Source organism: Gastrolobium bilobum, unplaced genomic scaffold (assembly GCF_033153095.1).
Source record: "Gastrolobium bilobum isolate Gb01-03AN ecotype WA unplaced genomic scaffold, APGP_CSIRO_Gbil_v1 utg63401, whole genome shotgun sequence".
Lineage (NCBI taxonomy): Eukaryota > Viridiplantae > Streptophyta > Magnoliopsida > Fabales > Fabaceae > Gastrolobium > Gastrolobium bilobum.
The window spans coordinates 24,753-41,807 of NW_026898703.1; the positions used below are offsets into that span (position 1 = coordinate 24,753).

A 17,055-nucleotide genomic window follows, 5' to 3' on the forward strand; every position below is an offset into this window, starting at 1 on the left:
TGTGTTTTTTTTTTTAAGTGGGTGAATCCCACACATATTGTCTTTATAACATGAAAAAAATTCTCTCTTATTGTATAAAATTAATAAAGCCCTTAAAAAATACAAGTACACTAGACTATTTCAGTGTATCATATTAACATGTTTCCAAAGAATGTATATCTTAATAACATTAAATATTTATATTTCATAAAATTTTATATTAAAAAATTAACAAAAAATTTGAAAAAAAAGGTGATGGAATGCAAACTGACTGTTAATTGTATCCTTACTTTGACCCGACACCCAGACACAAAAATTTGTATTGAGTTGTGTTTGTACTGATAAAATATGATATATAGAAATTCGTGATGTGAATATGCAAATACGAATATTACCTATATTTTTTTATTAATTATCATTTTAACCTTATAAATTTATAATTATAATTGTATTTGTATTTTTTGTATTGTGACAATCTGCATAAAAGGTAAGTTGTGTCCACGTTGAGAGCACATAAATTTCAGAAATTTTCGTATTAACCCATAAACAGATAAAAATTTATATGATATTCATCTTAAATTCATGTAATGTGATAATTTTCATAGGCGAGAATTTTTTGTGTGTGGAAATAAATATAAAAGTAAGGGTAAGTAAAAATGTTATTTTTTATTATATTTGGTAAAGTGAGCACGTGGACTTGCACCGCCAAAAATTATTTTCTATTCCTGGGCGGCTGTAGGATGGAAACAAAACTTCTGACGCTTTAAAAAAAAAATATGTATTATTTTAAAGGACGTAAAGTTAGTTGTGTCATTTTAAGTGAGAGAAAAAGATAGTCATAATGGAGACGGTGGAAAAATAAATAAAATAAGGGTTTGATGTTTGGATATAAACTATATTATTTTAGAAGAGAGATAGATACAAAAATTAAAAATTATAAAAAAGAAAGTGAGTGATTTTTTTATTTAAATTTTAAAAAAATATTATTTTATGTCTATTCCACGTAAAATAACATAATTTTTATATCATTTAAAAATGATAAATATTTTTTGATAAAATAAAGCCGCTACTATATAATATTCATCGTATCCCTCCCTTATGTCGTATCAAAGACTGTGGTCAAACCTTCACCAACACTCTGTTTTCATCGCATCTTCCTTCCATTTCTGAACCAGACATGTCTGAACTAGAACAAGTAGCACCTCAAAGGTATCGCATAGGCTACATTCTCCAACCCAAAAAGCTCCTTAACTTCCTCGGAACCTCACTCATCGACTACACAAAACAACGCGGCATTGACCTCATCCCAATCGACCCAACCAAACCCTTAATCCAACAAGGCCCATTCCACTGCATCATCCACAAACTGCACCCTCAAGATTGGAACAAACTAAACTTGGATCAGTATTTAGCCACATACCCACATGGACTCATCATCGATCCCCCACACCTAGTGGAACGCCTCCACAATCGTTCTTCAATGCTCGATGCGGTTACAAACTTGAAAATCCCTCTTCAAAACGGCACCGTTGGGGTTCCAAACCAAGTTGTCGTCAAAACCAACGACGAGATCGAAGAAGAACTTGATTCCACTCTTCGATTCCCCGTCATCGCGAAACCCTTGTTCGCTGACGGAACCGCGAATTCTCACGAGCTCCGTTTGGTCTTCGATTCCGAGGGGCTCGCAACGTTGAACGCTCCCATAGTTTTGCAAGAGTTCGTTAACCATGGAGGCGTGGTTTTCAAAGTTTACGTTGCTGGGGAACACGTCACGTGCGTTAAGCGAAGGTCGTTACCTGATATATCGGAGGAGAAGGCGAAAACGTTGAAGGGCACATTGCCATTTTCTCAGATATCGAACTTGACCGTGCAAGAGAGAAGCAATGATGTCGAAATTGAAAAGACCGAAATGCCCCCTCAGGGTTTGGTAACGGACTTGGCAAGAGCGTTGAGGGAGGCAATGGGGCTTAACTTGTTTAATGTTGATGTCATTAGAGATGCCAAAGATTGCAAGAGGTACCTCGTCATTGATGTCAATTATTTTCCAGGATATGCAAAATTGCCTTCTTATGAGTCCTTTATTACCAGCTTTTTGTTGGATTCTGTACGAAACAAGACTACTTAGGTAGGTGAGTGAGTCAGTGAGTGCTTTTTGTTTCTAACGTTGCTGAGTTTGGTGTTTGGATTTGGTCTCCCTCTTCGTCCTTTTCTTGTCCTTTTCAAGAATAAATTGTTTTGCACCAAATATATATGATTGAGAATGGTTATGCTCATTGAAATCTGGAGCTCCAAAAATACCAAACTGCATTGCCCATGAACAGATAAACATGATATTGCTGATTATGCACTCCCCCCTTAACATATACTGAATAACCTTTATTCTACAATTACTCGGACTTTTATTTCATATATAACCCAATCAGAAATTGAATGACAGAAGAAGAATGCGATCAATTCAAGTTTGCTATTATTTAAAAATATAACTTACTTAAATTAACAAAGTTTATCATATTTTGAAAATAATTTTTTCAATTATAAGAGTTCTTGCACATTTTAAAATAATGGATAAGATACAGGGATAGTGGCCAAAGTGCCACTGTTGGCAAAAAAAAACACCAATATGCCACGTCAGAACCAAAAATGCCACGTGTTAAACAGGGAGAATTTCGCTACACTGTGTAGCGAAATTCTCCCTGTCTGACACGTGGCATTTTTGGTTCTGTGCATTCTGACGTGGCATATTTCGTTACACCGCGTAGCGAATTATACACAGTGTAGCGAAATATGCCACGTGGCATTTTGGTGTTTTTTTTTCCAACAGTGGCACTTTGGCCACTGTTCCGGATAAGATATTGTGCCACCTTTTTTTATGCCTACTTTATCTACTTATTTCTAACATCGTTAAATCTGAATCTCAAGAAGAAAAAGAAAGGAAGGAAGAAAGTTACTTGAGATTCTGATCCAATAATTTTGAAGAGTAATAGGTAGAGTAGGCATTTAGAAAAGATATGTATAATATCCTATCAATTAAAATAAAAGACAGGACAAGAAACATAGTTGAGAAATGCAAAGGATCATATGTGGATCAATTTACTTGCTCCGAGCAAGAGCTTACCCTCTAGCCAATCCTCCAGAGAATGAAATCAAAACATCAGAGATCTACAATAACCTCAAATATCTACTTGGGCGCACGCTCGTATTATTACTTACATATAGCCTTTTTGCCAACCGAGTACAATATCAATTATGTGAGTTGTTTAAAAGAATCTGCCAATATTAATAATTCCTCTGGTATCCACTTATTCGTCTGCGGATTTTAACTCCATGAAAGTCATTATGAGCTTCCCTCAGCCAAAAAAATAAAAGACATCCAGCAGAAAACAAAAAAGTCTCCATCACAAAACCCTAAAACAGGTTATGGGTCGAAGTTGGCCGATTCCAGACTTTTTTTTATGGGTAAAGCTCTACATCCTATCCGCAAGATTATGTTACTGTTCACTTATACTAACTACATTTACCAAGGACCTAACCCACTTTAATTCCTTCTCATAGGCTAATGGTCACTTACTAGCTCCGCTAGGGTTGGTGCACAATGATATATATTAGACGAGGCAAGACTACCTAGCTCATAGGAGTGTTCATCAACCGATTCAAACTGCTGTGACCGAACCGAAAAACCTAAAACCGAATTAACCGAAAACCAAAAAATCGAAAACAAAAAAAACCCGCAAAATTTAATTGAATTGGATCAATTTTTGGATTGGTTGGTGAAAACCGATCCAATCTAAACTGATTCAATGATTCTTAACCCTTACCATCTACCTACTTGGGCCTTTCCCATATCATAGCCCAAAAAACATATAGCAAAATTCTAAATTCAAGACCCATTAACCCATCATGTTGGAGAAAGTGAGTTGTGTTTGATCTATGTTATGCTTCTTCTTCTTCTTTTTAGTAAGATACATAATATATTTTTATTACATGGGTTATTGTTGTACAACAACTCCTATATAGAATGAAAATTTGGGTTACTTCGTATCTCAAGAAACCATATTATAAATTTTTTGTTGGAGGTAAAAGATGGTAATTCAACTTTTTGTTGTATAATGCTTCTAGATTGCACAATGATCATCATACAAACTTTACAAAGCCGATACATACAAAAGATATGTTATTTGCTCAATAATCATCATATAAATCTTAGACTTTTCAAAAAAACGAAAACTGATCCAATCCAAACAGAATAAAATTAGATTGGATCGGATCGGATTTAAAAAAAAATCCAAACGGTATGGATGATTATATGATTAAACCGAAGGGATTGAATCAGATGATTTTTGCTTCCAAAACCGATCCAATCCAGACCGCGAACACCCCTTATAGCTCATAAAGTATTTTAACAAAACATGTACAGATGAAGAGAAACTAATAAGGAAAAACATATATTGAGAAACTGACAAGGGAAAGAATATACATTAAAACATGAAAATTAAAGAGACACAGTACCTTGGATAGGGAGAAGGAATTCCTTTCCGAAAATCCTCGAAAAGCTCTTCAAGAAAATCGAAGAAGCAAGAACAGGTTTGTAATATTAAGAAAAGTTTTTATTTACACAAAGAAATAGTACAAACCTATTGCATATATTTTAGACACAAGATTCTCACGCATACATCACTTGATGATTTTACAAATGGTTACAACATCTATTTATAGACTTGAATTAAAGTCTATAGACTCGAAACACGAACTTAAGCCATATTAAAGAATCATTTCTTTTCTTTGTTGATTAGGCATTCTAGGCCCTATCATCACATTAGATTAAAGAAAGATTCTTTTACAAAATGACAAAATAAAAGACTGACACTAACTTTAAAATTACCATGTCCGACAATAATATTTACAAGAAAACATGCTGACATTTACTATTAAAGATGTTGCCGACACTTTCTGTGGTCATCTTTATTTCTTCGAGATAAGTTTTGAATCTTTACTATTCTGCTGTCAAAGCTGTCTGCGGATAAGATTCTGACAGATTATGCTGGCTAGGAAATTATATTCTACACCTTGTCATTTGTATTATACCTTCCAATTGTGTCCAAAAAATATTCGGGAATTGGGCTAGATATATCTTCTTCCTCCTTTATCTTTTCTGATTCAAACAATTGTTTAATTTCTTTTTATTCATTCAGGAGTTCTTTTATCTTCCTCTTTAATGTCTCTATTGTAGAATTTGCTTCTTGGCTTTTTGGCAAAACCACAACCTTCAACGAATTTGACTTTTCAACTAGGCATGGAATTTGTTTATATGCTAACTTCTTGATCGCTCAGAAGGGAGCAACTACTTATCTCACCCGTTTTTGAGGTTGAGAAACGTTGAGATTTTAGTTGAAGATGACTTAGTTCTTGTTGTAATGAGAAAATGTATTTAAGAAGTCTCTTTCTTTCTTCGTTACAGTTTCTGACTGTTTTGGCTAAGACTTCACAATGATCACATAAAAGGATATTTGATTGACTACTTGAGACTTTATTATATGGTAAAGATTATGAGAAATATTTGAAAGATAGATGAATATAAAAATTAGGACCAATGAATGATTTAGCAGCAGAAAATGCTTCTTCTAATGTATGAAAACCTTTGTACTTTGGATTTTTAAATTTTCTAGTTGACTTTACTACATATGTCCAAGAATTAAATACTCCTGGAGAATTACCTTCAAATACTACATAAAAAAAAAATCTTTGTTGATTTCGATTAAAATAATAAGCTAATGCATTCGTAGTAGCAGTAAAATGTTTTCTATTTCTTGGTTCTTTATTATAAGAAATCCATAAATTATCTAGAATACATTTTTGTTCTTGAGAAAAGGTTTGTCCTAGTAAAGGTCTAGAAGATATATTTGAGCTTGGAAATACTTGTAAATTATCATTAACAAAGTTTAAGCTGTTTGTGAATTATGTGTGAATAGTGATACTTATCAGATGGGACAAGACTACCTAGCTCATAAAGTATTTTAACAAAACATGTACAGATAAAGATAAACTAATAAGGAAAAATATATACTGAGAAACTAACAAGGGAAATAATATACAGGGTGTTTGACCGGTATGGAGTTTGTATTATTAAAAATTACGAAATTGGTATTCGGTGAAAAGAAATTACGGTTTGGGGTCTTTTAGTGCCGCGAGGGCTACCCAGCGACTATAAATGACGCGACCCCTTCCTCGCGGCACTTTTGTATGAATTTTTTTTTCCCGGATGTTGTGCCGCCAACACCCCCGATTGGCACTCAATAAATAATATTTTAAGAATGCCGCCTGTCCCCCCAAACGGAACTGCTACTATATTGTATTTTTATTTTTTTTAAATGCCGCCCATCCCCCCTATCGGAACTGCAAAATGCTTTTTATATTTATATTTTTAGAGTGCCACTCCCTCCCCCTTGTGGAACTCTGACAGACCAAGTGGCACATCCCCCTTCTCTCTGAGCCTCACCTTATCTTATTTTTCACCCCTGTCTCGCTTTCATTTATAGTAAAAATCCAGATCTAAAAACATTCTGAAACTATCTCTCTCTTTTTTGCCATTTGCAGCTCCTTGGAAATGTTTTGCAGAAGAGCACATCAATTGCAACAAAGTGTTGAAAGCTCTTCTTACAACGGAGTTCCGTAAGGCAAGTAAGAATCAACGTCACTTTTATTAATTAAAATTATTTAACTTTTTTTACTTATTTTAGTTAGATATTTGACAGAATATTTAGAATACAATGGTGTTTTTTTTTTTGATAATCTAATTTTTACATTAGTAGTTTTTTTACTAACACAAGCAATTGCAATTAATTTATTTTATATATAGTTGTCATAATAATAATTAGTCATTGGAAAGTAGTGTTTAATACTTTAGTAATATGATTTAATATATATTTTTGGTAATCTGATTTACTTTAATTAATTTGTAAATGTTTAGGATTTCTTTTAATTAGAAGTAGTTGTTATAATTTTGAAATAATAACATAGGCATGTATAATTAATAATATATAGAGATTTGAAATAATAATTATTTTTTATGTTGACGTGTAATTAATTAGATTTACATATTTGGCATAATAAGTATTAATAATATAAATTAGAATAATTAATTGTTATTAATATTTAGGGTTTGTTTTAATTAGTAATAGTTGTTATAATTTATTTATTTATTTTGTAAGAAGTTGTTATAATTTTATGGTTAATTATTTTGTGATATCCTAACATATTCATGTTCTATAATTAATATATAGAGATTTTACATAATAAAATATATTTTTATGTTGATGTGTAATTAATTAGATTTAGATATTCGACATAATAATTAGTCATTGATGATTTTTGTGTTTAGTATTTTAATAATATATTTTAGAATTCAGGTTTTTTGTTATTAATATTTAGGGTTTGTTTTAATTAGTAATAGTTGTATTAATTTTAAAATTATTCTTGTGTGAAATCCTAACATAGGCATGTATTTTTATGTTCATGTGTAAAATTAATAAGGATTTTACATAATAAAATATATTTTTATGTTCATGTGTAATTAATTATATTTAGATATTTGAAATGTGTTAATCAAGCTGAAGGATGTCCTTGGAGGGTTCGAGCAATGTTACCGAGATGGCGAGATCGGTGGATTGTTACTAGATGGGGAGGCAAACACACTTGTGTGAACCCTTATCTTTCGCAGGATCACAGACAACTCGATTCTGACTTCATATTACCCAGTTCCTGGTTAATCCACTTGTGAATTGAATCAGAAATGAATGAAATGAGTTGGTAGCTCACCACTTTGCAATATAGATAAAAGGAAGCAAGAAAAAAATATTTACATTTTGTATATACTAATCACCAGTCTGCACAATTAGTTAGTTGTTGTGACTTAACACAAATCATAAAATAGAAATTCTCGGTTACCACATACCCAACACATAAATTAAACATTGGGTGCAAATACTCGTAGTCAACTCAAGAAGGGATTCCATCTGCCAAGAACTGTGGACCATTACTTGTACCAACTTGAGTGCAAGTTGCAAATACTTGCTAGCAGAAATTCTTGTGCAAAATTAGGCAATCCAATTCCTCAAATATTTTGACCTATGATACAGATTATGAGTGTCAATAGCAAAAATATTAATGTTTAGGGAGAAGAAACAATTGATAAGATAGAATAAATATTTGGTTGGGAGAGGGGAAGCATGGTAGGGAAGTTGTTAAGAAATCATAGTACCAAGAAGAAATCACAAACTATAAGTAGTTATCCTAACAAAGTTGAAAAAACATTACTATCCTTTTCTGCAAATAAATTATTCGGTACATGAAAGTAACCATACTTCTATTTTCTCCAATTTAAGGATACTATAATTAAGATCATTTTAAGCAGTGTTATTAATAAGATTTCCAACCCCAGTAGCATTTTCAATGCCAAAAAACCTCTACATGTTATGTCATATCAGTTCAAAGATCCCATAAATACTGAATAGAATTAACATCAACAGAAATCAAACTATTTTATTTGATTATTAGTTAGACCAAAAGTCAATCAAATACCACTACTAATATGTCATCTGCAATCGGAATTTGAGCATTTGTCTTTATTTTTAAGACAAAGCATGAAAATTATCCCAAAAGAGTTAAGGGACTTTTTAAGTTTACCCCTTCAAAAATAACATTTTTTCCCTAAACACGCAACTTTTTTGCTTTGGACCTTTTTTTTTTACTTTTCTTTATTTGTACATGCTTTGGACCCTTTGGACCCCTGCAAAACACAACTCATCAGTTGACTCTCATTTTTTATGATATTCTTCATGACATTTTCTATTAAGGAGCAATACTTCATATATACTTCTTTCAGAAGGGAAACTACAAATAGTTTATTCTATTCTACATAAGTAAATACTCTTACAGTTCTAGATCCCATAACTTTATCCAAATTACACATACCACCAGCACACTATCGGTTCATATTTGATTCCCTTCCTGAGAATAAATATATCACCTCACAACATGATATGATTTGCAAAGTTATAACCGTCCATGATACTATTCTAGGTTGTGAAAAATATGATCAACGGGTTTACACCAAAAATTTTACTATAGCCAGCCATACTGGAGTTTACATGAACATCATATAATGTCAAAAACAACACAGCTCCAATCAAGTAAGGAGATACAGTCATTTGAATTGAGTATGGTACCTGTGTTAAGGGCGATAGGCTTGTCAAATAACCCTTAATCATTTACCTGCTTGAAAGAGATGCAAACCATGTCGAAAGGAAAAAATAAAACCATATTAAAGCAGATACAAGAGTCCAAATCATTTTTTATTTGAAGACAAAAGTTATATACTTTGTTACAAGGCATATCAGTTCATCATTGGAAGTACCTTTGATCATAAAGTCTCATCACTATGATCATGTATAGGGCACGAACCCTGTGATCCGATGTTACAGCATGGGAATCGTCGATGACGCGCACGCCTATCTGGCTGCCTACGCATTATATACTCTTGGTCCATAGGCATGCTCACATTGTCCACAAATTCCATATGCATGGCCCCGTGATCCTGCTCCATAGGCATACTCACAATACAGTTTGTCGATGTCCCTGACTGTAACAGATCAGTGACTGGTGCTGCTGCAGGAGGTGTAACCGACTGACTAAACTCGGTAGGAAGATGACTTCAATTTATAATAGGAAATTACATTAATTTAGGCACTTGATCCTATGATTTGAGCACAGAAAAACGACTTGCTGGCACCTTTCATTTCTAAGACTAAATTAATGTCACATATCTTTTATGACCAAAATTATGTTGACTCAATATTAAAAAAACTAAATAAATTTACTCTAAAATGTATTAATCAAAATCTTTGGCGAGGTTATATTTAGATTATCAACATGAACAAAAATAATTAGAATAATAATTAAAAATAAATACCAGTATGTTTAATGGGTAGAATGCTATTCGGAGATTAATCATATGTTTAATTAGAAAAAAACAATTACCCCCCTCATTTATATGCACATTAATCCCAGCAAGCTTAATATCCCAACCAACCAAGCTTATTAAAAAATACAGCACATATTAAGAGGAAAAATAGATACAACAACAAAATAGAAACATGTTCCACAATCTTTGCAACTGTCACGGGAAATGGGATGCTCTCAAACAAACTAATACATACCCAAGTCATGGTATTCCCCTCCAGTCCACGGCAATGCAATTGTCCCTATTTTTATACTAATTTTCACATAAATGCATTTCATATAAGGAATCATTTCCTCACTACAGTTGTATTTTTAACTTATTTCCCCCTTTCCAATCAGCATTAATATAGTAGTTACAATCGTTTTATTTAAAATCTGCTCTATTACCATAAGGTAAGCTAATTGGGCAAAACAAGGAAGGATTATTTTTTTTTGGAAATTACAAGCAAGGATTTCAAACGCATAACAACAGCAAGAAAACGCGTACCTGTGAATCTGCGATAGAGACTCACTACTCTGCTTTTGAAGTCAAAAACGCTTTTCCTGTAAACCCAAATCCGAGGTGATAGAGGATCTGGTGGTTGACAACGAATGTGGCTCCGATGAACAATGGTTCTGACGAACGGTGGCGGAATGAACGAAGTTGTACAGTGGCACCACCAGATCGGAGGAGAACCTTGTCAATGGTGTCCGTGATGATGAAATCAACCTGTAAGTGTTCTTCTCGGTCTACAAAATGTTCTTCTCTGTCTCCAGCTCACCTCAACCTGTAAGTGTTCTTCTCGGTCTCCAGCTCGCTGACAATGACAAATTGGGCAACTTCGTTTATTTCGCAAGTGTTCAGAACGGATACAAATTAGGTTTAAAAAAATTAAAATTGATGTCGTAAAGGGGGTGGGGCGGTACTTACATAGTAAAAATAAATACTATATTAGTACCGTACGGGGTGGTGGGCGGCACTTATTTAATTAAAAAAAGTATTTGAGTGTCGTGGGGGAAGATGGGCGGCACTGTCTTAGGAGAAAAAAAAATTCACGTGAATGCCGGTAGGATCCCTGGGCGTAATTTAGATACGATGGCCCTCCCCTGCATCATTTACTGACCCCAAAACGTAATTACTCCCACCCACGTACCAGATTCGTACATTTAAATGGAAAAAGTCCTAAACTGGTGAAAGAGCCATAATATACATCCTTGGGTCGTTCCTAAGTCATCACTTCCTCAATTTTACTGGGGTCAACTACTACTCTATCTGTAGAAATGACATAGCCAACGAATTTCACTTCTGATAGCCAAACTCGCACTTAGATGGCTTGGCATACAACTGCTTCTCTCTAAGTACCTGCAGAACAATCCTAAAGTGATTTTCGTGCTCTTCTTCCCTTCGAGAGTAAATCAGTATGTCATCAATAAATACCACCACAAACCGATCCAGGTACGACTTGAAGATCCAATTCATATAGTCCATGAATATGACTGGAGCATTAGTAAGACCAAATGGAATGACTTGGTACTCATAATGTCCACATATAGACCTGAATGCAATCTTCGGTATGTCTTCGGGTTTGATCCATATTTGATGGTATCCGAAATATAGATCTATCTTGGAGAACACACAAGCTCCCCTCAATTGATCTAGTAAGTCATCTATTTGAGGCAAAAGGTACTTGTTCTTGATTGTGACTTTGTTCAATTGCCTGTAGTCAACAAAAAGTCTCAAGCTTCCATCTTTCTTCTTTACAAATATCACTGATGTTCCCCAAGGTGAAACACTCGGCCTTATGAATTGCTTAGACAATAAGTATTCCAACTGTTCGTTTAACCCCTTCAACTCCAAAATAGCTATATGATAAAAAGCTATGGAAATAGGCGTTACTCCCAGAATTAAGTCAAAATGGAGAACTCAATCTCCCTCTCCGGTGGTAGCTGGGTGACTTCTTCTGGAAACACATCAATAAATTCACTAACCACTGGAATATTCAACAAGACCACCTTAGGCTTATCATCCACTACGCCCATGAGTATATAGCCCTGAGATCTTTCTCTCAAGGCCTTACTGCAACATAAACAGAAAAGTAGAGAAACTAGAACTAGTTTCGTCTGCAAACACAATTATCTGCTTACTATAATAGTCACTCATCAACCCTTATTTGGTTAACCAATCCATGCCAAGTATAATCTCAAGGCTGAACATTGGTAAACAAACCAAGTCAATGGTATAATCTCTCCCTTCAATCTGAAACTTCATATCTTTGTAAGTTTCAGTGGTAATACACTTCTCCCCAGTGGCAGTAGTAACCTCCCCATTACCTTTGATTAAACTAGGAACCTTGTTTGCTTGCTGCTAATCAAGGGTGTAGACTTTGCCTGCAACCTAAGCTATATGAGTGGCCTGGGCAACTAGAGCTTAACCGCTTGCTTGAGAGAAATCTTTAGCCTAATAGTCTGACTTGGTAGAAAAAAAAATTATATATATATATAGTAAAATCATTTCTGCAGTCGCTTTACGTACAACAACGACAAGTGTATGGGTATGATTCCCCACATTTAATGCTTTCATCCTTTGTATGGTTATGATTCCCTGCATTTAATGCTTTCAAGTATATATATGGCAAGTATTTGATTGCTACATGTACAACAGCTGCAAAAATGTAAACCCCTATATATATATAATAGGAAAAAGGAAATTCATAATGACTAATTGTGTTTAAAAATACACTTATAACAGATAAGCTGGCCTGTATAACATGTTCCCCAATGGCCTCTCCACAAGTAGTGCACTTAGGAGGAGGATTTGATCTTGTGAAAACCCATTTTCTGATCATAGCCCTTCTTGAACTTGCCCGCTTGTGGCTTAACTCTCAAGTCCTTGTCTTTATTCTTCTCATTATTCCTTCAGTCTCTACAATCAAAATTCGAACTGCCCGTCTTCTTGGACTTTTGTTCTTTTGCATGAGAATGCTTGCTACCTTTACGCCTAAGTATCACCTCTTCAACTTATCAGCATTAGTTCGCCAAAGTGCCAAAGTCTTTAGATCCAGTCCTCGTTATCCGCTTTTCTATCTTTTCATTCAATCCTCTTTGAAACTTTGATGCCAAGTGTTTAGGATCGGGCAAAGCTCTTCTGAAATTAGCATATTTGTCTAGTTCATTAAACCTTGCCAAGTATTCATTAACTGACATGTTCCCTCGGACTAAGTTGTCGAATTCACCTTGCTTTTGTTGTCTAGCATCTCTTAGAAAGTATTTATCCAAGAACTGGGCTTCAAATAATTACCAAGTGATAGCTTGAGCCTGGGCCCTCAGTGGTTGGGAAGTATTTACCCACTAATCATGAGCATCACCTTGTAACAGATATGTAGCATAAAGAAGCTTGTGGTGGTAAGGGCACTCTATGACTGTGAAGATCTTCTCCAATGCTTGGAGCCATTTAGCCGCAGCAACAGGGTCATATCCCCCATCAAAGGATGATGGCTGATGCTTACGAAAAGTAATCAACCTCTTCTCATTGGTCACCGCATCCATCACTGGCTTAACATGAGATGATCCTCCACCCTCAGCATTACTAGTGCTATCCTCATAAATAAAAGTGTGTGGAGATGGATGTGGGGATGGTGGTGATGGTTGGCCTTTATTCCTCATGGCCCCCTCACCACATTTATGAAAGCCCTCATCATCTCTAAATTGGCTTGCCGATTCACTTCCATAAACTTTCGCTACATCCTAGCTAGAGCAGTTAGAAATGGATCTCGTTGTTCATTTGGTTGATCATTAGGTGCTTATAGAGCATTTTGGGTAGTCACAATGACTATACGTATATTATACAAAGAAATGAGTTAATCAAGCTCACACTTAGTGATCATATATGTCTTATCACAATGAATACTAAAACCACTCAATAAGCACCTTAAATAGTCACACAATCAAGCAAATCACTTAGAAAATAAACTACTTTGATACCATAAAATGTAATATCCCTTTCTATAACTGGTTTATTAACATGACTTATGATATTAAGCGTATTAAAATTAGAGTAACAAAACACAGAAATAAAAATAAATATGGAATTACAATAAATAAATTCTTTTTGTTTCACTTTCATTTGGATGAACACAAGTTCCGTACTCCAATAATTATTTATATAATTACAACTCATAAATCATGCGAAAAAAAATTACATTTACTCTAAATCATGCACCAAGTAGCTCCCATAAGAAAATAAGGTGATAAAAATTAAATAGCGAAGTCTGACACTTCTCGCTTGAGCGAGCAAGATCAGCGAGTTGCACCCTTCCTCGTTGAGCTACTCAATTAAGCGAGGAAGTTAGCGAGTAATTAATTCCACAAACCGAAGCTACTGCCAGCATTAGGGCTTGCTCACTAGACTGCTCGCTTCAGCGAGCAAGTCAACGAGCAAGTCAGAGAGCATGCCCTATTTTGCAAAAAGTGGTTCCTTTTATTTTTCCTACACATCTGATGATACATAATCCATTTATTTATTCTCAATGTACTTAATTGACCATCATCTTTTCTCCATAACAAACTTACCATGACATATATCAATAATATAGATTACAATCTATCCTTCTCATTTCTTTTCTTATGGACATTCTTATATCTATATTTCATCAACTTCTCAAAATACATCAAGGAACATTAGATTACAAGTGGTCATATTACTCAAGTCCCTTGCATTGCCTCCAATCGAAAGATTCATAAAAGCTTTTGCAAAATGAAGGATAACATGATACAATGTTCTCAAAATACAATAATCCATCTAAATCAATATATAAATTCACGTCTCTCGCACTTTAACATAGGCACATACATGATCAAATATGCATTACTCCAAGATACATATATGTAAAATACAATTCAAAACATGATCCTAGTATGCTCTTATGTCAAAAGGTGCAAATCCACAATAAAAACATCATAATTCCATACTCAGACCTCTTGCTAAAAGAAACATCAATTGTGCCACTCGAGGTAGCTGAAAAATAATCCCTACATTGAGTGAGATACAATCTCAGTAAACTCAGGGTCCTTGGAGACCCCTCTAACCTTGAGTTCACTTCCATGATATGCAGGTATTAAAACGACATTTTACAACAAGGTACATAACAAATAGTATATATCCATGCAAGGTGTATCAACACCAACCACATAATTCCTCAGGTTCATCAACCATCCCCAGAATGCTAGTATCAATTAATTTTATTGGCCAGATAATCTATCCACAATGCAATCACACATGCACATTACATTCTCAATCTCAAGCAACAACACTCAATTTCAATACTAATACACAATCATGCTATACAAACCACAAATCCTTATGAAGTGTGGTGGAACATCAAGGGGAAAAATCCTCAAGGTCCAAGAGCTTACCTGTGATGGTGTTATCCTCTTGCTCCTTTTGGTTCCCAAAATAGTCCAATATCAAAAATCACCTACAACACCTATTCAAAGTGTGTGGGTATTATCAATAACAATACAAGCATAATTATCACAACCCAAGGCTCATAAATCATCAAAGACATGGTTTAAAGCTTACCTCCTATGCTTAAAATTTAGATAACCTTGCTCAAAGAAGATTCCATTCCAATATAATTACCACCAACATCAACCCTATACACAACAACACATATCCAAGCATCAATCAACAAGATTAAAGCTCATTTTCGGATTTCCCCCAATACACCAAGAAACCCTTACCCACATTTCATAAAACCCAACAATAACCAAGGAAACAAGGTTCCCTTACCTTGAAACTACCAAAAGCCTTGCCAATGAACGATTGACAAGCTTTCAAGGGTTAAAAACTCAGTTCCTTGGTTGAACACAAATGGGGTTCGAAAATGGTGTTGTTGGAGAGGAAGAATATTGTGTTCCTTGTTTGTTCAAAGGTCACACACTCAATGAAGATGGAGAGGATAAGTTAGTGGCTTGACTTGGATAAACTCTATAGAGCTAAGGTGATGCATTAATGGAGATGGGTGGCGGTATTTTCACACAAAGGGTCTATCCATTGGTTAGGTTTTGAAGAATTGAGGAGATAGAGTGTTTTTTATATTTTTTTAACAACTTTTGTGTCTGCTCGTTGAGACGATCGCTCAAGCTAGCATGCCCGCGAGTAGGCACCTGATGCTATTTTGCTTAAAAAATCCTCGCTTAACCTCCTTAATGATACTCTAAACCCAATTAGGGACTTTTAATTATGCAGGTTATTATAGGCATCATATGCTTGGGGAATAACATATTGCACACTTGACATGTCAAAGGGTAAAATAAATAATCCCTTTTTGGTTATTATTTTTTAATATTTTTCTAGCAAATACTTTCTAACTTATTAAAATAATGATATCTTTAGAGCTTGTTTGTGGACAAGTATGATAAATCATCATGTTATACTTTTATTCGTTGTTTGGTAAGCAACAAGATATGATAAGTTTATCTTATTGGTTTATTTATCTCAAGAAATTTTGGATAAAATTTGACATAATAAGATAAGAAACATATATCCCTTTTATTACAATTATAGACATATGCTCTTCTCTTATTCGTTTCACTTACAATATGAGAGTTGGTCTCTACCATATGTCACAAGTACCACTATTATTATTGTTGCAGCTATCAGCCATTAATATTGATAATCAATTTAAAAATTTATTTTTAAAAAAAGTTATATAATGAAAATATTTTTTTTATTGTGCAAATTATTTTATATATTTTACTTTAAAATTATAACTTCTTGAATTTGAACGAATGTATAAATTGATTAAAAGAAAAAAAAACTAATTTAAGAAAATACAATATTATATTATAAAAATTCTGATAACATTATTGAATACCAAATTATGTATGAATTAATCAATCTCATGTCTTTTGATCGCCAGCCGGATGATTCCCTCAGTTTTGTCCATTCACCTCCTCGTGATCTCTACAAATTAGTTTTAGTTGATATGACTGCTGTGGGCCTTCTTACGAAGCCATGTTTCTTGATTTGTTTGTTTTCTTTTTTTCTTTGGTTGAGGTTTTTTCACCCGTTAACCTCACAAA

The 17,055-nt window shown here is 34.2% G+C and overlaps 1 protein-coding gene across 1 annotated transcript; it reads left to right on the forward strand.

The window, feature by feature from the left end:
* Positions 1–238: 238 nt before the first annotated feature.
* Positions 239–4,784, forward strand: LOC133318496 (inositol-tetrakisphosphate 1-kinase 2-like). Its single transcript, XM_061520497.1, has one exon. The coding sequence runs from the start codon at positions 1,157–1,159 to the stop codon at positions 2,102–2,104; it is 948 nt and encodes a 315-aa protein (XP_061376481.1). The 5' UTR covers positions 239–1,156; the 3' UTR covers positions 2,105–4,784.
* Positions 4,785–17,055: the final 12,271 nt, after the last annotated feature.

Excerpts from the sequence above, each read along its gene's own strand:
- LOC133318496 (XM_061520497.1), top strand. The coding sequence starts at position 1,157 with ATGTCTGAACTAGAACAAGTAGCACCTCAAAGGTATCGCATAGGCTAC.